This window comes from Vanacampus margaritifer, chromosome 5, assembly GCF_051991255.1.
Source record: "Vanacampus margaritifer isolate UIUO_Vmar chromosome 5, RoL_Vmar_1.0, whole genome shotgun sequence".
Classification (NCBI taxonomy): domain Eukaryota; kingdom Metazoa; phylum Chordata; class Actinopteri; order Syngnathiformes; family Syngnathidae; genus Vanacampus; species Vanacampus margaritifer.
In genome coordinates, this window is record NC_135436.1 from 17,544,247 (window position 1) to 17,568,391 (window position 24,145).

Consider the following 24,145-nt stretch of genomic DNA (forward strand, 5'->3'; position numbering starts at 1 on the left):
TCAAATCATCTTTAAATGAATGAATGATTAAGATTAAAAAATAATAATTAAATGTCAGAGTCCACATTTTTAAGTTGACAGAAAGAGACAACATGTAGATGAAAAGTTAAAAAAATTAAAAATAAAATAAAAAAAACTTTAAAAGCCGAAAAACGAAGAGGAAAAGCAGAACATTACCATTAATAGTCCGTGAAATTGCCAAAAATGTCAGAGAATTGAATTTAAAAAAAAAAGGGAGAAAAGAAAACGTTTAAAATGGAACATACAATGTCCAAAAACTAAAGAAGAAAGGCAGAAAATTACCATAACATTACCGAAAATGTCAAAAAGAATTATAGCAAAAAACGCACGGGGTAAAAAGCATAATAATAATAATAATAATAATAATAATAATAAAATGTCCAAAAAAGGAAGAAGAGAGGCACAAAATGACCATAATATGTCCATAAAATTGCCAAAAATGTCAGAAATTTGACAGAAAGGCAGAAACTCTGTAATGTAAGGCCATTCTGTAAGGAAAACAGTTTTAGCATTTATTCGAAATCCGTCATATACAGTACGAGGACAATTTTTGTCCTTACGTGTAACTCTTACACCATTAAGCTTTTCTGGTTACCCACTGTGACTAATATGACCAACTGGTAGGCATGTGTCATACACTATAATCCCCACCCCCCCACACACACACCACCCCCTGGACCCTACTCGTAGAACCAAAATGCACACTTGTAGTTTTGCCTTACTAGTAAGTAACACATAAATGCCAAATGTGCCTAGGTTAGTACTGGTGTGCAAAAATGTCATACAATAGTGGGAAAAATGTAAAGTACGCTGAACTGTCTTTACTAGTGTGGACAAAGAGCGTGGACTTTAAACTTGACATCAAGGATTCTGAATAAATGCTCAAACAGCTGTCCATATGTGACTGCCTTGCTCTACTGTGAGATGTTTATGTATGCTAGTATGACAACTAAATGTTTCTAGAGTGGCAAAACCCGTGCAAGTTAAGATTGATCAACTACTCTAAAATTGTCCATAGCTGTAAACGTGAGTATGATCGGTTGTTTGTCTTCCGTCCCTATACTCACACTCAAAACTCAGCTAGGATCAACTCCAGCTCACTGATTAACCTAATGAGGAGAAGCAGGATGACAAATTGACAGTTGTAATTGATATCTCATGTGAGAGAGTCAACATATTAGAAAGAGCTTTCAGTAGAAGGGAATGCAGTTACAGACCACTTCAAACTACAACCACAATAAACATATTGTTCAATCAATACCTCTCAGTGTAGACCAAATGGAGCATTATTGTCTTTGCAAAGGCATGATTGATTGTGCACGTGGAAATGTTTTGGCTGGTTGGTGCTGATGATGAATATGAATGGGATTACACTTTTTGCAAAAGAACAATATTTATTTTACAAATATGTTTTTGTCTTCACACTCAGACTCATAAAGCGCATTATGGATTAACTTGCTGTTGGCTGTTTTGAAAGCACAGAGGGGTTGTAAAGCTGCATTATTTATAACAAGGAATCATTTAGAACTTCATGAGTTTAGCAAATAACTTTTGAGTAAAATGGAATTCAAAGCAGGGTGTGCTTTGAATTCCTGTTTACTCAGAAGTTATTAGCCAAACTTTAGGTATACATTGGTTACCTCCTTATAGTATGTTTTAGTATTATATTGTAATCACATGCTCTCGGTTAAATTAGAAGTCCTCTAGAGTTGAACTGGAATTTCACAAGGAAGATGCAAAGTCAAGCACATGACTGACAATCAATTGAAGAGTGAGTCTGAATTTTAAGAACCCAACTGAATTACAGTGTTACTATTATGTGGACAGTGATAGTACCGTTTTAGGCTGAGGTTTCAGCAATGCAGGAGGATTTATGGTGGCCACTTGTGAAATATGTCAAGTCTTGGCTGAGAACCACAAATGCTGCATAAAATGTACCAGCTTGTTTCTCTTGAGTTGGACTCTTTTAAGCATTTGGCAAAAAATATTGGCTTATACAAATAGAATTCATTCATAAAATGTTTGCAACGGAAAAACACAGGAAGTCCAGAGATGAAATTCAAAATTCATTAATTTATTAAAAATAATTAAAAAATTAAATAAATTGAAAATCTGAATTTTCCTTTACAGAATATTCCAATATACTGGCGATTTTCATCTGAGCTTGTGGTCTATTTAGACACCCAAAATCTTAATTTCGTAAACTCTTTCGACTGTCAAATTCGACCTTGAATTCTGTGCGTATTTTACAATTTAAACATCATGAGCTTATTTCATAGTGAACCTAGTTTTTATAGATAGCTTATTTATGTCAAACCAATGTTTTTAACCCCTTATCTATTTCCTGATCACCACTGAAAGCTGCTGCAAGTCCTCCCCAGAACAAAATATTTGTTATCTGCAAAAATAACAAATTTCAATAAAACAGAAATTTTACATAATTCATTAATAAAATAAGAACAACATACTATAATGAAAAGTACAGTGACTTTTTTTTTTTAAAGGTTAACAATGAGGTCAGCAAAATTGGTTTTATTTATTTAAAAAAAAATCAAATGGGTCAAACATAACAAAAGGGTTCAAACACCCTTTTGCCACATAATTATTGTTGAACTAACTACAAGTAAAAAGCAATAACGACAGACACATGGTCACATGGTCACAATTGAGCCTGTCCTCGTATCACATGCTGATCTTCAAATATGCTTGCGACTTGTCACATGCCATCTGTGGTGATAAGTAGCTTCACATGCACTCTTAGCAACCACAAGGCAGAGCGTGCTGCCATTCATTACCTTTGACTTGAGCCTGGTGAAATGCCTTTCAATCGCAGAGAACATTCCAAAACCTGTGATGGTTTTATATCGGACAAGGACAAGATTCGCAGAGTTGCGAAAGAATATAAGCAGTTGCAAATTCTCCTGTAGTGACTCACAATTTCTTAGGCTCTACAATCTGTCTTTCTCTGAAGTTCTGATTTTCCCTCCACATTTTTATGTGGTTCTAAGATTCAAATATATATATATATATATATATATATATATATATTTTATCTTTGTATCTAAACGGTAGTTGAAATTTAAACTTGGGCCAACACAGTACCCCATTCTTCAACTTTGATGCAATTGTGCCATTTTTCTCATTGATTTCTTGTCACTAAAAAGACACTGAGATGATCTTAATATCAGGACCAGATATTTGGTTGAATAACTGTTATGCTACAAACTGTATGATACATTGGATTTGGCTCTAAGCATGGTTTCCAATAAATTGTTCATAGGCATGCAGCTGCTACGTTTATGAATACACCTGTATAGTGTAGCAGGCGCATTATTGTTGACATGTAAACTATTGTTTTATGTTGCACAAAAACATTTCAAAATGTCTTGAGCCTTCTTGACACACAAATATATGGGTAAATTATTATTTTATGTTATTTCGGCTCATTCTATGTACATAAACAAAATGCCCTACAAACATATGCTTTAAATTAAAACCTTCAAAACCTGTAGGCTACCTGTGTCTGCCCTTGGAACCAGCGGGAGACTTACCATTCGGCAGACACAGGAAATTGCAAGGAGCCCTGAGATTTTGATTTAAATGTAAAGTTACGTAAACACCACCTCAACACCACCTCTAGCATTGATTAGTGTTAATTGACACGCCTTGATAATAATAATAATAATAATAATAATAATAATAATAATAATAATAATAATAATAATAATATGGACTTTCAATTCCATATTTCCATCACTTATTTACTGAACATGCATGCTTGATTCAGGAAGAGCATAGAAAAACATATTTGTTGGCGAGGAAAATACAGCGGAGTTATCAATATCACATTAGAGTGAAGAAGAGGAGGAGGTTTGAGAGGAGTGAAGAGGATACAGTTAAATTAAGTGACACAAATCGCGAAGATATGCGAAACTAAACTATACTGAAAGGTGTTGAGATGATTTATTTGTTAGAATAGTAATCCTCACTTGGGGTTTTAAAGACTTTATCTAACTCAGGGAGGATTATCTCAAATTCACACATTTTAGTTGATATTTGTAACACTCTCATATATGATCAAAGGAGGACAGAATTTATTGTACATATATTCTTTCATCTGGAATGTTGCTTCGTATCCTTTGCGCTTTAACCATTGATGACCACAACCGACACTTATCAGCACCACTCAAAGCAACAGAAACAAATGCAAGTAAAAAGCAACGTTTTGTTTGAATTGTTATAACAATTTACAAGGTGCCGTCACACCGTCACTACAATAAGTAGTAAAACGGAACAAAGTATTTCATTTACGTTTTGACACGTCAGCTGTAGTGAATCGGACACATTTGAATGTTGCGCACTAGTGTACTTCCTGGTACGCCTGAAATTCGTGTTGTTATATTTTCATCAATGTGACTTATCATACGTCAACGGTAGGCTCTTTCATAGTTTCGTGTGTATGTCGCTTTGTTTTGGTACATTTCCACCGCCCTTGTCAAGCGACCAACACATTCATTATTGATTGTGTGTAATTTGTCTTATCGTGTGTGCTTTTTTTTTTTTTTAATGTTTAGCATGTCGCTTATTCCACTGTCATCACAATCAGGTACGCATGCTGTCTTATTATTGACATTTCATCTTTTCTTCTCATCGTTGACCTTCGTATTTATTACATCCCCACCCCCAACAAATGACCTTCCTGATCAACGCGTGTATATATGGAATTTAATGTATTAATTGTAGTTTAAATGTGACCATTTTTGTTTGTTTTGCTGCTGTGTCCGTTTATAACAACATTACTTAGGTTGACGTTACGTAAGGCAGCCACGGTGGCGAATTTTAGAATACACCTTGGCCATATGCTTAAAATTTAAATATCATTTAAATAAGCAGGTTAGCAACATCACAATGCTTTATCACCAGCCTTATTTGCCCAGAGCGAGACAGAGACACAATGGAGTCAATGGAACTTGTTTAGTGTTTTTTAAGTTAAGTACAGTATATCTATTTCTTGATTTTCTTTCAGATTTGCTGAGTGCACTGCACCCTTTCACGGCCCTGGTGTTACCATGGAGCACTGTAATCACGACCCAATTACGCATAAGAATGGGCGGCAGAGGAAGCAGGTAGGAGTTGACCTCCGCCACGGTGAAAGCTTGAAGGCCAGCGACAGGACAGAGATGAGCATCTCTGACCCGGAAGTGGACAGCCTTATCGCAGGGTCAGACTCACAGGACAGGATGCATCCCAGAGTCCACCAAGGTATTCGGACCGAGTTGGGGAACGTGTCACTTCTTCTCTTCCTCTATGTGCTGCAAGGGATTCCCCTTGGACTGGCTGGCAGCATTCCGTTGATCCTACAGAGTAAGAATGTCAGCTACAAGGACCAAGCTGTCTTTAGTTTTGTTTTTTGGCCGTTTAGTCTCAAGCTTTTATGGGCGCCGCTGGTGGATGCACTCTACTTCAGCAAGTTTGGGAGAAGGTATAATAAGAAAACTTGTATGTAACATGCACTGTGGGTTTTGTTTATGCAAATTGAGCCTCAATTTCTGTCCATGTCTCTGCAGAAAGTCCTGGCTGGTTCCCACCCAGTATCTGTTGGGCCTCTTCATGCTCTACCTTTCCTTAAGAGTTGACTCTCTGCTGCAGAGTGAGGGAGGACCTAATGTGGTCGCACTGACATCTGTCTTCTTTATGCTGGCTTTTCTAGCAGCTACGCAGGTAGGCATCATAAGTGTCTTGATCAGACATATTCAGGACTTATGCTTACGGTGTATTTGAATGTTACGTCCATACTGAAAAATAAAATAAAATCTCAGTCTTGAAAATAAAGGTGGAAATATTCCTGAAAAATACCAAGAATAAAAGGCAGAATAAAGTTGGAGAAAACAAAACAAAACACTTTTTGTGATTTGATAAAGAAGGTAAATAAATAAAAAGTGAATAAAAATAGTCCATGAAAACTGGTCAGAATGTCAATATTACAAGAGACAATCCAGAATTTTACAAGCAGTAACTTCATCTCAGTTATATTTAGAGGGAAAAAAAGTTATTATGGGATATAAAGTTAAAAATAAGAAAGCTTTGTATGTTGTAGAAAAAAAAAACTGGATTTTTATTAATTGTGTGTGTGTTTTTTAATGAGAACGGTCATAAACACTGCAAGAATTGAAAACAAAAAACATAATTTTGGTTTCATGAAAATAAATATCACAAGAAAAAAAAAAATTATGATAAAAAGATTAGAATTGCAGTATTTTAAGGAAAAGCTATGATTTTACAAGAAGGTCATTTTACAATAGTGTTAATATTACAAATATATATTGTCATATATTTTACAATGTGGTTGTAATATGAGAAAAAAAGTTCATGTATATTATAAGGAAAATTTAATTTTATGAGGGAAAAACATCGAAGGGGAAGTCAATCAAAAATGTTCTTTACAATAATATATTCTATGCTATTCTATAGTTATATACCATTTATGGAATATGAATTAAGCAGCAAAATCCACTTGTTTTCATCCATCTTAGGGGGTGGCCATTTTGCCACTCACTGCTGAACTAAAAATGACATCACAGTTACTCATTGCTGAGGTAGCGACCAATCACAGCTCATGTGTTTTTGGAATTTGATCATGTGACATTTGCAAGATGAGCCGTGATTGTAACTGTGATGTTATTTTCAGTCGACAGCAAGTGACAAAATGGCCGCCCTTGGATAAAAAAAATAGATGGATAAAAAAGGGTAGATTTTGCTGCTTAATTCATATTCCACAAATAATACAGGGATGTGATTTTTCCGCAAATTTGCGGAATTCCGCTTTTTTTATCTCCCCCCCCCAAAAATTTTTTTTTTCTTTTTTTTCTTTTTTTTTTTAGTAGTTCATTGTGTATGCACATGACTCCGACAGATAACATCTTCTGCTATAACAAAGACATTTGTGGTATGCTCTAATATGAGTTTCTTTTCATTTGGTCATGATACAATTATTTGTTCATGAAATTTGAACTCTTCAACATTATTTATGTGTTAACTTAGTAATCACATTAGTTAGATATGATGATATTCTCAGTGATAGTTTTTAAAAGCAAAGGCAGTCCAATGTTTTTGAATGTGACTGATTTTGAGTTGACTAAAACTGCCATTTTATATGGGATAGTTCAATATACATTGAAAATTTATGCTGTTGTTTTGTCTATTTCTTTGTCATGTGAGTGCATTGAAAGTACTTAAAAACACGGAAAACCCATGAACTCCGTGGGGCTTCGCCCCCATGTCCCCCCACCAGAGCACTGCCCTGGACCTAGCTGGGTGCCAGCGGTCCCCAGACCCCCGGCTAAATTTTCAGATAATTTCACTTTGGTCAAATCACATCCCTGATAATAATATTAACTAATTCACTGCCATTGACGACTATAGATGTCGAAAATTCATTTTAACTATTTCTATTAGTTTAACATTTTTTCCCACTTTTGTTAACAAAAGTATGAAAACAGAATTTTTTTTGTACATTTAGAACAGATATAAAATTTGTGATTAATCGTGAGTTAACTGGTGAAGTCATGCGATTAATTACGTTTAAAAATTGTAATCGCCCCTAATTTTTAATGATCTATTCTTAAAAAAAAAACATTATTAAAAAAATAGAAAAATTATATAATTATAAGAAATGTAAAAAAAAATGTTTTTTTTTAATTATTAAAAATTAGAGGCATCAGGCGATTAAAATTTGTCATCGTAATTAATCGCATGACTTCACTAGTTAACTCACGATTAATCACAAATTTTATATCTGTTCTAAATGTACAAAAAATATGTATTCTAAAAATTCTAGGTTTTCATACTCTTGCTAACAAAAATGGTAAAACTCATAAAAATAGTTAAAAATAATTTTTGACGTCTATAGCTGTCAATGGCAGTAAATGTGTTAAACAGAATACCATGAAAAAAAAAAGATGACATAAAAAAAGGCCATATAGCATGAGAATAAAGTAATTTTATGAGTAGAAAGAAGTAATACAGAGAATACAGAACTTGTACAAGCAAATGCATGTTTGGAGTTTGACATTCTCCTCCTGTCTTGGTCAGGACATTGCTGTCGATGGCTGGGCGCTAACAATGCTATCTAGAGAGAATGTAGGCTATGCATCTACGTGCAACTCGGTGGGCCAGACAGCTGGCTATTTCCTGGGTAATGTGCTCTTTTTGGCCCTGGAGTCTGCCGACTTTTGCAACAAATACCTCAGAATGGAGCCCAAGGAGACCGGAATTGTCACCTTGTCGGGTAAGTCGGTTACTATGTCCCTCAATGTTACACAGGGGTAATTCTCAACAGCTAACATCTGTTCTTTTGCTGCAGCTTTCTTGTTTTTCTGGGGAGTGGTATTCCTGATTTCCACGACGCTGGTGGCCATCTTGAAAAGTGAGAACGCACGTAGAAAAGGCAGGGGGAGAGATCCCGAGGAGACGCAGGGCGTTTTCCAAACCTACAAGTTGCTTTTCACTATCATCAAGATGCCGGCGGTCTTCAGCTTCTGTGCGCTACTCCTCACCGCCAAAGTAAGCACTCGTTAAGCACATTCTGAGGAATTTGCCTTTTACAAGAGCACTCTTTTGGCCGCTTGTTTCAGATGGGCTTCTCCGCAGCCGACGCGGTGACTGGTCTCAAGTTGGTGGAGGCCGGCGTCCCGAAGGCGCAGTTAGCATTGCTGGCCGTGCCCATGGTGCCTCTGCAGATCCTTCTACCGGTGGTCATCAGTAAATACACAGCAGGGCCCAGACCGCTGGATGTCTTCTACAAGGCCTTCCCTTTAAGGTCTGAACACACACACACACAAGCACGCTGTTGTGTGTTGCAGGTTTTGTTAAGTGTTGTGTTATTGCAGGTTAATCATCGGCCTGGAGTTTGCTCTGCTTGTTGCGTGGACCCCGAGTGTGAGACAGGAAGAAGGCTTCCCTGTTTACTACTATGGCGTTGTATTGCTTAGCTATGCAGTGCATCAGGTGAGCTCTTACTTAGTTTGCTATTCCACAATGGCAGTGTGAGTTGATGAAGTATCAACATTATAGCGCCCCCCCCCCCCCCCCAAGTTCACGCAATTTCCTACATTTACCAGCAGATGTCACCATAGGACTTTTTATATTTGTTTTGCCCTAACGTTCCTTCTACTGTTTACAGCGTTTGTTACTTTGGAACGGTAGCAAGCAAGTTGAATTAATAATCTAAAATTAGTAACTAAATTTCGATTCCGAAATTTATCATAAAAATTTAAGAAATACAGGTTTTGCTCCAATAAAGTTGGCATTTTTTACAGGATTAAACCACACAAAACGTAATGCCTGGTATTCATTGAGGAATAATCATTGAATATTTTCTATTCATTACTTGCATGTGCCCCCATTAGTTTAAACGTGACATTCTGATTAATACTGTGTGGAATATGAAGCAGCAAAATCCACTCATTCAATCATTTTAGGGGGCGGCCATTTTGTCACTTACTCTCAACTGAAAATGACATCACAGTTGCTCAGTGCTCAGGTGGCAACCAATCAATGCTCACCTGTTTTCATGTCATGTGACATTCGCAAGCTGAGCTGCAATTTGTCGTTACCTGAGCCCTGAACAACCGTGATGTTATTTCCAGTCGATAGCAAGCATCAAAATGGCCGCCTCTGAGATGAATAAAACACCTGGATTTTGCCGCTTTGTTCATATTCCACAAACACAAGATTAATCCGAATACCCTGTTTAGACGAGCGGGGCTGCATGGAACATATTGTTGTAAAGGAATGTTTTGGGTTGCCTTCCCATTTTAGCAAATTGCTTAAAAATTGTTGTAATACTATTTTAGATTGATATCACATTTTCATGTCGTTATTACAGCTTCTTTTGTCAAACACAAAATACAACTTCCATGTTTTTCACTGCATACTCTAAATTATAATACATTTCTGAAAATATGTACAATTTTGAAATACATTTTTCCCCTTGCCTAACCAAAACTAAAAACGCAATGAACTGTGGTGAGGTACTAACCGCAGCTTCCCGGTCACAGGTAGCGTTGTACAGCATGTACGTGGCGGGCATGGCCTTCCACGCCAGAGTGAGCGACCCACTCATCGGCGGCACTTACATGACGCTGCTCAACACGGTAACAAACCTGGGAGGGAACTGGCCCTCCACGTTGGCGCTCTGGTTGGTGGATCCCCTCACACAGAAGGAGTGTCAGGGCGCTGTCGGGCAAACTTGTACCTCAACGGAGGCAGTGGCGGTAAGCGTCTTCTGCTTTCTACAGGGATGTGATTTTTCCGCTAATTCGCGGAATTCCGCTTTTTTTATCTCCCCCCCAAAAAAAAAAAAATTCAGATTTTTTTTATTTATTTATTTTTTTATTTTTATTTTTTTTTTTGTAGTTCATTGTGTATGCACATGACTCCGACAGATAACATCTTCTGCTATAACAAAGACATTTGTGGTATGCTCTAATATGAGTTACTTTTCATTTGGTCATGATACAATTATTTGTTTGTGAAATTTGAACTCTTCAACATTATTTATGTGTTAACTTAGTAATCACATTAGTTAGATATGATGATATTCTCAGTGATAGTTTTTAAAAGCAAATGCAGTCCAATTTTTTTGAATGTGACTGATTTTGAGTTGACTAAAACTGCCATTTTATATGGGATAGTTCAATATACATTGAAAATTTATGCTGTTGTTTTGTCTATTTCTTTGTCATGTGAGTGCATTGAAAGTACTTAAAAACACGGAAAACCCATGAGCTCCGGGGGGCTCCGCCCCCCTTGTCCCCCACCAGGGCACTGCCCTGGACCTAGCTGGGTGCCGGCAGCCCCCAGACCCCCGGCTAAATTTTCAGATAATTTCACTTTGGTCAAATCACATCCCTGTTTCTACTATAGCAGGGGTGGCCAAGTTCGGTCCTCGAGAGCCACTATCCAGCCTGTTTTCCATGTTTCTCCCCACTAACACACCTGATTCATGATCAGGATCGTTATCAGGCTTCTGCAAAGCTTGCTGATCAGCTGATCATTAGATTCAGCTGTGCTGAAGGAGGGAGACATGGAAAACAGGCTGGATAGTGGCTCTCGAGGACCGAACTTGGCCACCCCTGTACTATAGGACTTTTTTTTACGCACTAGTGCAAATTTGGGCGTATGAGTAGGACAACTACATATTATAAGTGGCATTGACTGTAAAGCACTCAAGTGTCACAACTCCTGTTTCCCAGCTGTGCGTGAAGGAGGGCGGAGCTTGTGTCACAACGCTGGACGGCTACTACGTGGAATCGGTGTTTTGCGTGCTGATTGGCTTTGCCTGGTGGGTGTGGTGCGCGCCGAAATTGAAGAAGCTGCAGGAGCGCAGTCCGGCCGCATGGAGATGCACAGCCGTCACCGTTAATGACTAAACCAGTCCATTTGTTTTGCTTTGTTTTTTTTTTTATTTACCTGTGTAAACGGACATCTGAATGCTGGACACTTTCATTTTGCGGTTGCTATCTTTTTGCATCAAAGCCTTTTATTTCTTTGCCGACAGGAACGGCATGACCAAATCAAGAGCTGGCTCGGTACAGCATCAAATACCACAAGCAGCAGAATGTGGCAAGAATGTTCACAAAACTAATCGCAAAACTATGCAACATGCATGCCTGACAACCTCCTAGTTATTATTTATGAACAGATAGAACAATGGGATCACATTGTTTCCTGCTTCCTTGCTTTGGAGGGAAATAAGGACTATAAGTTGCTGCGGAGTGATTACAAATCACAAAACACGCAAGTCATTCTAGAGTATAACGTCGTTGCTATGTGAAAACTCTTATATCTATCTGACCCCCCCCCCCCCCACCCACACACATTTTTGTGATGTAAATTCAGTTGAATCCCCCAAAAACTAAAAATGGAGTGTTTTTCACATAGCAACGATAACTCACATTTTTGGAGCAAATTTATTTTACAATAACAGAGATCAAGAACAGCTCACCTTACTACAAGCCGGCATCAAATGGTATATGTTAAACATTTCTTGGCATGGCTACTACTATTACTACTACTTTTGGTGCGTTACCTCAAGTGGCTAAAGGTGGCGGTAATGTACCAAAAGTAATCACCAACCGCCAAAAGGAATTCAACATGACTAGGGAAACGAGTATTTGGTTGCTAGTCCAAGCTCCAATTTTAATATACACAAGTTACACCTGAGTATAAGTCACAGGACCAACCAAACTATGAAAAAAAAGTCAGAAAAATGTGGTACACTGACTTGACATTTACTAAGGTACACCTGTATAACCTGCAACACAGGTGTATTACTGCTATCCCATTTTGAAAGCCAGTTTTTAATGCTTTATCACAACTCAACCCGTTTAAGAATTCCACTGTAATTCTGATCAAATTTTTTTTTTGCTTTTCATTCCTGCTCGCGTCTGATTGATGTCGTTTTTCATTTGAAGTCATATGTGCCTTTTCATGTGAAGACTTTTTTAAATTTAAGAATATCTTGCTTTACAGTTTATATTCTTGAAACACTCAAGTATCAACAAATTCAACACTGTTACGCGTTTTGAGTTTAAAAAACACACAGCTTTACACCAATGGAATAACCATTATAAATGAAGTTAAAAGTCACCAAAGCTTTATAAATGATGACAGTGATCAAATAGTTTCTTTCTTTTTCCAAGGAATTATCAACTGTAGTTTACAATTACATTGATTCCAAAGTACTGTACACCCATATTAAATCTACAGTTGATGTTGGACATTGGGATCTATGATCATTTCAATTGCTTACGTTCATTCCTCCTACTACAAAGCCAGCCACGCTTTTGAGTTTTCCATTCACTGCAAACTGTACTGTATCATCTTCTGATGCATTTTGAGACTATATGAGTTTGTTTTTTTTAATCCCTTTTTGATTGGACTGGTTTAATTGGTCACAAGAAATATTTGCCATTATTTAATGGACAGTGATTCTTAAACATTAACAATAATATCTAGGCTTCGCATTTTGAAAATATTAAGAGAACAGGGTGGAGACCAGTTGTGGAAATTTCTATCTTAATGTCATGACAAGCGACTTGAAAAACATCCGATGTTGTTAAAGATATTGACTGATGGCTTGTGAGTGTGAAGTGCTGTCACACACAGAAGACACACAATACAAGATTTTTGTTTTATTATAATTCCCCTTGCTTAATTAGGAATTTTAAAATGTCCTCCCAAACAAGTGAGCTTGATGGAAGCAGCAAATAATGCAGCCCAAATTTGAAAGCATTCAAACTGGAAAGCGTCCAGATCAACTGGTTGCACTGGGGCAGCAACAGTGGGATGGTATTTCTTCACAAAAATCCAATCAAGAAATCCCAAAGGGGGAAGCAGATTACTTCAGTATGGGCCTCCAAGCATATTTAGCCCATAATATCCCCCGAAAAGGTAAAAAGCCCAAACATAACTGATGTGTTACATTTTTGGCTCTCTTATTCATAACTGATGCATAGCACAACATTCGATGAAAGCTACAGCCACCAATACATCTCTCTTGAACTAAGACCTAATTGTATCTTTTTTTTTTCCAAAATCGGGAATCATTTGTTGTCTGCCAGCAACATGAGCAACTTTATCAATGGCATTCACTGAATCAGCTCGAAGCACTTTGATGTCGTCTTGTTCAAGCAGATCACGCGTTCTGCTAAAATCTTTTTGCTGTAGCTCCTCCAAACAAACGTCTCCGGTCCTTATTAGCTCCAGCTCGGTAAGATGTGGTGGGAGGGGGTCGAACGTTGTAAAACCAGATGCGTCGGCGAAGAAATGTCGCGACGACGATGCAAGACAGTAACACTGATGAATGAACTGAGGCATGCTGGCATCCCGGACCAGCGTTCCACCGCCGGGCTGTGACAGCACATGTAGTGTGTGGATGGGCAAAATTTGATTGACATTGTCTCTAGCATCCATACGTTTTTGCTTCGCTTCTTAAAAATACCAACAAAAAAAACAAAACAAAAAAAAAAAGAGTCAAGAAATAAAGTTAAGGAGGCGAGCTGGGTCATAGGTTCATACGTAAATGCTCGGGCCTTTTGGCCACCACGGGGTACGCTTGCTGCTTCATCTGAGCCAGGTTGAGCCCGGCAGGCTGACGAATTGGAAGAGGGGCGGAGGCTTCCGAGTTGACGGTCACATCCATCTGCTCTGGAGTGGACACTTCCATGGCCTGGTCCTGAGGGGACTGGAGGAGGGTCGTCCCTCCGCTGGGGAGGAGGGAACTCCGCAGCCAACAGTCCCCTCCGGAAAATTTGACTGGGCTGAAAGGATAGAAATGCCATGTTAAGACAAAGTAATCGTTACTTCATAGCTGAAGAATTCAACACGATTTTTGACATGACAAATCATTTTTATTTATTTAAAAAAAGCGATTCTTAACCTTGTTGGAAGTACTGAACCCCACCAGCTTCCAATGCGCATTCACTCGACTCTTCTTTATTGAATAATAAAATGGGATTCTTTTCACATTCAAGACATAAGTATAGGGTTTACTGGTGAACAAAATGGAACAGGCAGTGTAGCCTTTTTCATTGAATCTGGCTCTCTTCACCCTGAATTCAGAAAGTGTTGTGTTGTTGTATTCCTCATCTCCGTGCAGTTTAAGGAAGTTTTGCTAGATAGTTGTTCTGGACTAGAACGGCTCAACTTGGCATTGCAAATCATGCAGTTGGGATGCTGACTCCTATCACTCAACTCAACTCCATATTTATAGAGCAACCACCGCCGTTTTGTTAGGGGCAGCAGATACAATGAAAACAGCAGAGGCCCCAGAATTGAACCCTGTGGAACACCATACGTTCCATTATACATGTGAATTCATATTGCACATTTTTTTGGGTCAACACAGTATGAAGAGATTAAAATAATAAATCACATGGCATACCATCAGAACAGTCACAAGAGGACTACTAAGCGCACCAAATTCCATTCTAAAATAAATACAAAGTATTGCATACTTCCAATAATTTCCAGATGTTTTTTATGCCACCCAAACATCAAGTACGCTTTAGTCAGGAGAACAGGACAGGCAAATAGCAAAGTTGACAACGACACACAGTGCACAGAGTTCAGTCCTCATGAGGAATTTGTGCATCAGCTGTTAAATGATTACAATAATGTCACTTAGGTACACATGTACAATCAAATGAGATCCAATATGGATCAGAATTTCTGCCTTTATAAAGACAATGATTTTTTGTTGTTGTTGTTGCCAATGTTACTTAGCATTGAATGTTTTACCTGAGAGGCGTTCTTGGGCTGCCGATGAATCGTCGAGGTGAACGGATTTTTGGCTCAAAGGAGAACTTCTCTTTGATATTTTCCAGGACTGAAGGAGCCACATACGTGAACCCCTGTGAGAAAGTAAAAGGGACATCGGAGCAAAGCACAGTGAGCGTTCTCTAGTCAAGACGCCAAAAAGTCCAATGAGCAGCAACTACCAGGAAAGCTTGATTGGCACTTTCACTAAGCGTCGAGTCATCAGGGCTGTCGACCGGCGTCTGACTGGTGAATTTAGAGTCAAACTGACTCACGTCTTCAGCTGATTGCTGCAAAGACAGAGAGCGGGGAACACATCATAAAAAACATTTATAGAAATTAGGGGTGTCAAAATTAGTGCGCTGATTTAAAGCTCCTTTAACGCCACAAATTTTTTTTATCCAGCAAATCATGCCTGCCCCTTAATTGGAAAGCATGTACTGGGGGAATTCCAGTCGCAACGCAGTAGACACGTCCATGTTAAAATTGAGCAGTAATACATTTAAGAATATTGCATAATTGTGGAGTATTTTACAAAAATGTACAGAATTTACTTGATGTTAAAGATTAGATAGCCCTTAATAAAAGAAAAATGCACTGAGCTGTCACCAATGTCTTACAAATGCAATTATGTCATCTAGTGGCGGAAAAATGTCCTCAACACAAATCAGTATCAGTTTTTTACAGTACATCTTTTTAATTTTAACTCAATTTTATGAATGATGCAATCATATTTCTATTAGTTTAACAGTTTTCCCACTTTTCTCTTAAGAGTATGAAAACTCAGAATTTTTTTATTTATTGTACATTTGATTCTACATTTAGAACAGATGTAAAATTTGTAATCGCGAGTTAACTATTGAAGTCATGCAATTAATTATGATTAAAACATTTAATTGCCTGACTCCCCTTATAGAAATGCATTGGTATTTTGAGTTTTGATTGCCCAAAATTATGTTTTTCAAGTTTAGAGCTGCTGTTTGATGATAATTTTTTGGGGCATTCACTTCAATAAGTTTAATTGATTTTGGTAATCAGTTACTGACGAACCATTTTAGTGTTTTATATTCATGACCTTGAAGTGATTTTTCCCCATACAAATATCTACTATAATTATGATATTTCAAGGTTTGGTGCACAATGAACTGGGCCTAAAATACCCCCCCCCCCCTCCCAAAAAAAAGGTACACTTGAAAAGAGTGTGGCCCCCCCCCCCCACTCACCAAGAAAGGTTTGAAGGGAGGCTCCACTTTCCGAGCCAGCAAATCCTCCCAGTTGATGTGTCGGAAGAAGGGATGTGCCTGTGGGACATGACAACGATCCATTGAAGTAAATCAAGTAGAAATACAGTAGAAGAGGGTCATTTTTGTGAAACTTTGTAATGAATTTTGAAATAAATAAAAAAATAAAAAAAATAAATGTATCAAGGCCACACAGACTTCATGGTCAACTGATGCATCAGAAGTGTAACAGCAAAATGTATTCGTATGTCACTCAAGTGGAGGAGTTGCAAGTGCACGTTCACAGATTTATGAAGAGGGTATAATAAAAGTCGCTTCTAATTTAAAAAACACCAACAATAACTTGTGAGAAAGAACTTAACCACTGAATTTAAACATCAGAGCAGCGAACTCACCTGCACCTCTGTGGCATCGCCAGCGCCCGCACCCAACCGCGATGAGGCGTTTCTCTTCAGCAACTGTCCGCACATTTCAAGCCATTAGAAAAAAAACCCACATCCAAACACATTAAGTTCACAGAAACACCTTGAGGTGAAAAACGCTACCCGCTTCAGGAGGTCTCTGGCTTCCTGTGTGAGGTAGGGTGGGAGGCTGAGCTTGCACTTCAAGATTTTGTCGATGGTCTTTTTGCGGTTTTCGCCAGTGAACGGCGGCTATAGACGGAAGGTGAAAAAGAGTTGCTCAATCACTGCAGAAGTCAAACTACACCAAGATTTGCAATTTTGTGAGTCACACTGACCGCCCCAGTGAGCATGTCATACATCAAAGCACCCAAACTCCACCAGTCCACGGCTCTATTATGTCCGCTTCGCATTAATATCTCTGGGGCCCTGTGCCAATGAGGAAAAAAAAAAAAAAGCATGGAAGAATGTGTGGACAGTACAGAAGTGCAATTGGGCATGTTTGTGGCTACTTACATGTATTCAATGGTACCACAGAAAGTGTGGGTGACTGTACCATCGTGGATCGACTCTTTGCACAGTCCAAAATCTGTTAACTTGACATGGCCTGGAAGGAATGTAAGCACAGGTAAGATGGTTTGATTTCACATCTAATTAACTTAACATCTTTGGATTATACAGTGAACCCCCCAAATACTCTGTTTGGGGTTCACAAATTCACATTTTTGGAACCTATCCTCCAATATTCACTGAATACCTTGTAATTAAGTTGTACATTATACGGTAAATTTAATTCTAATACTATCTACTGTACTGTACTATCTTTGTGCTCAGGCCAAAGCAAAAACATTACTTTGGCGCCATCTGGTGGAATTCTGACATTATTGTTAGGTTTAATCCATTTGATTTAGTGTTTTTTTTCCCCCATCTGCTTTTGAGATGTCTTGTTTTGTTGGCGGTCCCTACGAATGTTACTCGTTCATAGTCAACAGTTAAAGTATGTTTCTGCTTCCCTCCAGGTGCACCTACTAACTACTTTGCTGTTACAATGAGTCTAGAGGTGTCAAAATGAATCGATTAGTCGACAACAATACCAAATAAACAGTGTGAGCGGTTATTGAATCCTTAAAACCACGGTAAACCGTCAAACTAGTTATCGGCCCATTCCTATCATTAACCTGTTGCCAGTTAAGCAACAAAATAATAGCTCTGCATTCAACTAAACAGGCTTCAATTTCAAACTAAGTCAATTTGTTTGTAAACAGAGACAAGATCATTATTTCACTATTGATGCCTTGTAGAAAAAAATAATAATCTGGTGTTGTATAGTGATATTTCAGTAAAGGATTGATTGAGGAGTGATTGGTGTTGCAGTTTTATCATCTAACCAATATGTCAAAGCCCTCACACACACCTTGATTGTTTAGCATGATGTTCTCAGGCTTGAGGTCTCTGTAGATGATGCCCTTCTGATGCAGGTGACCCAAAGCCATTGAGATCTCTGCTAGGTAAAAACTACAAAGAAAGACAGTTCCCTTATCGGCATTTTTCACATTTAAACCCTTAACTTAATTGCCTCCCAGAGCTTATGTGTCCCCCCCCCCCTTCTTTTTTTAATCTTCTCACCAGGCTGTGTCTTCCATGAAAATGCCTTCCCTCTCCAGCTGCATGAACAGTTCTCCTCCTGCAAGAGAAAACACAGCAGCATGTATTGTAGTCCCTACTTGACCACTTTGACAAGGACATCTTAATGTTTTTACATCACAATAGATTATTTTAATACAAGACAGTTTATAGTACAATGCAGTGTATATTTGAGGTGCAAACTCTACATTTAAAAGAAGTACAATTTATCATCATCATCCTCATTTAAGTCAATGGTGAGCTGGAGCGTATCCCAGCTGACTTTGGGCGGGAGGCGGCGTGCACCCTGAATTGATTGCCAGCCAACTGCAGATATGCCACTCAAGTGCGAGACTCCTGACGACCGCTAATTTTGCAAGACATCATATGCAATACATAACACACGATGAAGTAAGCGGATTCAAATTCATAGCGGTGTAGTATCCCAAAACGAATTATTCTTTGAGTGTAGGTGTGGATGCTGAAGAGACGTAAGGCACTCGTTATGAAAGGTGTTTGGTGTGTTACACCATTCTAACACCAACCAGAAAGTTGCTTTGACACTTCTACGCCAGCTAATTAAAAAATGCTTGTATGTTAACTGAAAAACTGCTTGGACAGCTCATAAATGCTTTACGACTTCCATTTGACGGTGGTGGTTCTTTAGCGTGTGCCGCTATGCTACTTGTGTCCGGTGTGCACATTGTGGCACTGACCGCTCAGGTACTCCAGGATGAGGTACAGCTTGCCGCCCGTCTGAAAGGCGTAGATGAGATCGACGATGAAGGGATGCTTCACCTCCTCCAGGATGTTCCTTTCCGCCTTGGTGTGGGCCGTGTCCTTGGCGTTGCGTACAATCATTGCCTGTCACACATCCAAAAACAATAACAACAAAACATTAAGCTGTTATACAACCTAATAAAAAACAGTTTGCACACTAGACTGGGAGCGTTCACATAAATAGTGACATTTGTTAATGATTACTAACATGGCAGATCAAATGTTTATCCTTGTTTTTGCTCTGTACTCAAACAGCTACATGGAAAAATGACCCTATGCACCTTTCAAAGGGGTTTCACAAGCTGTACTGATCCAAGACACATATTTTACATTAGAAAAATACCCATAAAAATGTCACTAAAAGTGTATGTCCTGAAACAATGACGACATGTGAAGGTAGTGGAAGACAATTAAATTGTTGAGCCCGTCACTATTCATGCTGGCATGAAAAGGTGAACAAAAATACATTATTTCTAGTACGGTAAACAGATAACAACTAATGTCCTGCAGTATATCTGATGTTATCTCACGGCACAGACACTTGAAATGACTGGCTTAGGCCTGGTACACACAAGGATTTCTCAATTTTTAAATATATTTTTTTAAATCTGTGACAACAGGCAAGACCACACACAACAAGACAGAAAATCTGGCATCTGGAAAGAGTTAAAATTGTACTATTTAAATTTAAAATGTGACTCAAAAGGACAGTAGACCCCCGGGTCTGATTATATCCGTTTCCATTATTTCATATGTGGAAATTTTACTATGAACAAATCCGAGGTCCAGCAAAGATTACAACTGACCTAATCTCCACCTGTAGTTTAAATTCTGGCGTATCTGATTCTCAATGACAGGACTTGATATTATTAAATGGTTGATATTATTAGCTGTGTCTAAGTTCACAGGCCCCCAAAGGCCGAATTTGTCGGCCACCTCCCGTAACGTCCGGCGTGACTGGACTGCACGCCGGTGTCCAAATTCACGTAGCCTTAAAATCTGGCTTTGGAGACGGGACCCGAGCAGAGCACATTTTCATAGACTCCAATGCTTCATTCTTCTTCTACGTCGCTATTCTTCTACACTTACAACATGGATGCACCCCACGTTCAAACACGGTGGACGTTTATTTCCACTTGCCATGTATTATTGCTACATTTAAAAAAATATATGTAGCAATTCGCTTGCATTATGGTACAGTTTGAAATAAAAGGAAGGGTTCGCTCCTATCTTGATCTAACTAAATTTAAGTATAACTCTCCAAAATATAAAGAAAGTTAAGACCGCATTCCAAGTCAAGAGGCTTCAGAATTATGGGCCATGACTTTTATCACAGACGACTAAGACTATGTTGCAAAAGAATGCTTTGCAAATTCACAAATAAGTCACTGGGTTTGTTTGGGGCCAATCAAGGGGAAACCACTTCAGTATCAAGCAGAATATCCGGAGACAGGCGTGTTTTGCAGTGCCAAGGCTGCAGCACAGCAGCACAAATGGCAAACTTCCAAACTGGCCCAGAAATTTTAACACCACAACCACTGGCCTCAAGGACACACAACGCAGTGGGACCTCAAAAGTTAAATGGCCGACATTGTACACTTTGGAATCTGGCTGTTTCCCCCCACAAAATATGTTGAAGTCACAAAGCTTCATATTTCAACCTGCCATAATCCATATCAGAATATATTGTACCGTATTGCTTTTTTTGGGGGGCTTGGAGTTCTGTAAGTGAGGTAAAGGAATACACACTGTAACTGTAAGTTACACCTTTGCAGTATGTTTGCAGCATCACCATACGCTTGTCATTCATTAATCAAAATTAAGATGTTTTGATTGATGTTTAGGAGTGAGTAACTTCTTTTTACCCATGCGTAACAAGTAATCAAGTTACTAAATTGAGATTTAGATATTTTTTCATCTCTAACTGCATAAGAACTTGTTTTGTTACACCACTAAGCAAACATGAACAAATTGACTGAATATTAAGTCATTTTTCTTCTTTAACTCACTAGTGTGGAATTATTTTACCAAGTTTTGCAGATCTGTTAAGACCATAATGTCATGATTGGTGGTGAAATGCTTTTTTTTTTGTAGTCCTTTTGTATTGTTTTGGTTGAATTCTATTTAATTTGTTTTCATCTGGCTATGTATGGGTGCTCTGTGCTATTACACACAAGTACTGCATGTGCACAATTTACATTTCCAACCCACGAGCTATGTTGGCTAGATTTTAGTGACAAAGAACATACGAGTGTACTTTAAGATGACGCATTGCGATTAACTATGCAAATGGGGTACAGGTTAATAGTCCTGCTCTTTTATGACAGTTATGAATGCTATAATGTCATTTAAAACATTGCCTGCTCAGGTAATAAAGGTTTTATGATGGCAACAACTTGACTGTGGAAGATCAAATTCTCCAACAGAAGAAATTAACTCAAAAATCCAAATAAACTGGAAGCTCCATCACTGGTTTTCAAAACAATGACGAAAACATACCTTTTTTAAGACTTTCATGGCAAATATTTTTCCTGAAGCAGCCCCGACTACTTTTCGAACTTGAAAAACCTGCAAAAAGGGGAAAAAAAGTCATTTATGAACTCAAAACAAGTTGAAAATAAAATAGATCGAGGCTTTGCGTCCCTCCAAAACATACCTTTCCATAACCTCCTTTACCCAAAACTCTTAGCAGTTCAAAACACTCTGGTCTAATATTTTCTGTCCCCTGATTGACGTTGTCTTCTGATATCTCGATCTTCTCGCAACCTTCCATATTACTGCAAAGAGATATCCAATACAGAAAACATGTTGTGGTCATACAATTTCTGGTGACAAGTCTGACAACCGACATTCAATACTTACAATTCAAACCCGCTGCATTGGTCCATGATGTCATTGATTTGTGCCTGGAAGCAAAAGCAGATGCCAATGTCAAAAATAAAGAAGAGCACAACATAGAAAATAAAACAATGCCTTTTTTCCAAGCATGAATGTCAACATTCTTCTTTTTTCCATTTCCTGATAATGCTTCTATAAACAATTAACGCTCTGTTTAGCGTGCTTAATATTAAATAACGTAATACAATAGTAAAAGGTGATGGCTGACTGCTTAATTAGTGCAACATTATGTAAATAGTTTCCACAAATCCACTATATCACCCAAGGTGAGGCTGGGGTTTTCTGCATGTCTGTGTACAAAGGTGTTCCTCTTCATGTGATAAATAAGCCGTTGAGGCGCAACACTGTTTCCCGAACATCAACATGACGCAAGATGTTTAGCAATGTTCTAAATTTAAACACCCAATAGATTAAAAAAACAACAACAATCTAATCTAAAACGTAAGCTTGTTTTTTTTAGATCAAATGTTTAAAATGATCGTGCTATTAAATGGAAAATACCTTTAACAGTAGGTATAAAAGTATATTGTCATTGGGAAATACAAGACTCTGTACACAACTCAAACAGTAGTGTGGTAGTACATTTACACAGATTCCTCCTGCACTAATAGCGAGAAGTCCACACAGAGCCACTCTGTCACAGTACTGCCAAAATAAACTGTTGCACACTGGGACACATTTATCACTACTGCCCAGTGGCCAAGTAAGGCTGCGCTTGCACAATTCCAACATGACAGCTACGGCATTTAAACATGACAGCACCGCAGTTCATCTAACTGCCGTTATTAGGTAGAATCGAAGTAAACTAAATTGGCAGCTCTGAAAGAAGTGCAGGTTAGAAGTGGCGAGCATGTTAGCTTGTGCTAACGAGGCCCGGGAGCTCCGGCTGCGGGAGTAGGCCCGCGGTGGTTGGCAGGCGAGCAGGCAGGCTAAGCGGCTAATTGCTAGCGCGCTAGCTAGCTAGCTACTGTGCATTATGAGTTTCTGCAGTTACAAGTCGCTCAGAAGCTTCGTTTAAAGTACCTCATCAGTCTCATCATCGGAGACATTTTGCTCCGGCTGGTCCAAATCAATGTCAAACACTCCGGCCATGGCAGCGCTTCGCTCAGTTCGCTCTGTCACAGACCGCAAGAATCACGTCCCCCACCTCATGTACAAACACACACCGCCGCCATGACCGGCTACTACACTGAGCATGCGCAGTGCTGTGTACGAGCAAAGGGGCGGTGGGCGGCAGCCCAAGATTTTTTTTTTTCATTTTTTTCACAAAACAAAAACGCTGAGTCAAAAGTCCTCACCGGCCTAAATCAATTGTTTTGAAAGGTGCTACACACGGTGACTACAAATCTCAATTAAATATTCAAATTAATAATAAAAATACACTTTATTGCAGATTAAATTGTCCAGATAAGAGCAAAAACATTACATAAAAAAGATAAAACTAATAAAAATTAGAAATTGATATTAAATGTGGCCGTAAATAACTAATCAGTAAATGTCACTTTACACACTGCAAGGGCCACAATTTAGAAAGAAAGAAAAATGAATTATTCTTACAAGAATATAATTGTCTAATAGAAAAAAAGTTGTCTATTTTCGACTGAAGTGTATTACATTCAATAGAAAAATAAAAACAACAACCGAACCTTCTTGTTTTTTGTCCATCCAGGGGGCTTATTCCCCCCTGTTGTATGGAATCTTTTTTCCAGAATTTTTGTTAAAATTTTTGTTGTCTGCCATTAAAAAATATTCAGAAAAATAGAACAAAATTCAGAAAAAAACATTTTCAGAAAAACAGAAAACGAATTATTAAAAAAACAAAAAACAGAAAAAAACATCCAGAAAAATAAAGTGGAAATA

At 38.4% G+C, this 24,145-nt stretch overlaps 2 protein-coding genes across 4 annotated transcripts; one reads left to right on the forward strand and one right to left on the reverse strand.

The window, feature by feature from the left end:
* Positions 1–4,346: 4,346 nt before the first annotated feature.
* On the forward strand, positions 4,347–12,803 carry slc33a1 (solute carrier family 33 member 1). Of its 3 annotated transcripts, XM_077565812.1 has the most exons (10): positions 4,347–4,454; positions 4,596–4,627; positions 5,048–5,503; positions 5,589–5,742; positions 8,113–8,308; positions 8,384–8,583; positions 8,655–8,839; positions 8,910–9,027; positions 10,080–10,295; positions 11,277–12,803. In XM_077565812.1, exons 3-10 carry the CDS (start codon positions 5,091–5,093, stop codon positions 11,451–11,453), a joined length of 1,659 nt encoding a protein of 552 aa, XP_077421938.1. In that variant the 5' UTR covers positions 4,347–4,454; positions 4,596–4,627; positions 5,048–5,090; the 3' UTR covers positions 11,454–12,803. The 3 variants fall into 3 exon arrangements, with proteins under 3 accessions (XP_077421938.1, XP_077421939.1, XP_077421937.1); XM_077565813.1 differs by lacking the exon at positions 4,596–4,627 and having other exon boundaries at positions 4,359–4,454; XM_077565811.1 differs by lacking the exon at positions 4,347–4,454 and having other exon boundaries at positions 4,461–4,627.
* Positions 12,804–13,204: 401 nt separating this feature from the next.
* rps6kb1b (ribosomal protein S6 kinase b, polypeptide 1b) lies at positions 13,205–23,489 on the reverse strand. Its single transcript, XM_077565814.1, has 15 exons — positions 23,309–23,489; positions 22,250–22,293; positions 22,044–22,164; positions 21,887–21,955; positions 19,324–19,471; positions 18,611–18,668; positions 18,399–18,499; positions 17,501–17,591; positions 17,323–17,413; positions 17,129–17,236; positions 16,979–17,041; positions 16,566–16,643; positions 15,525–15,632; positions 15,325–15,437; positions 13,205–14,345 (listed from the first exon to the last, which is right to left on the reverse strand). Exons 1-15 carry the CDS (start codon positions 23,375–23,377, stop codon positions 14,090–14,092), a joined length of 1,518 nt encoding a protein of 505 aa, XP_077421940.1. The 5' UTR covers positions 23,378–23,489; the 3' UTR covers positions 13,205–14,089.
* Positions 23,490–24,145: the final 656 nt, after the last annotated feature.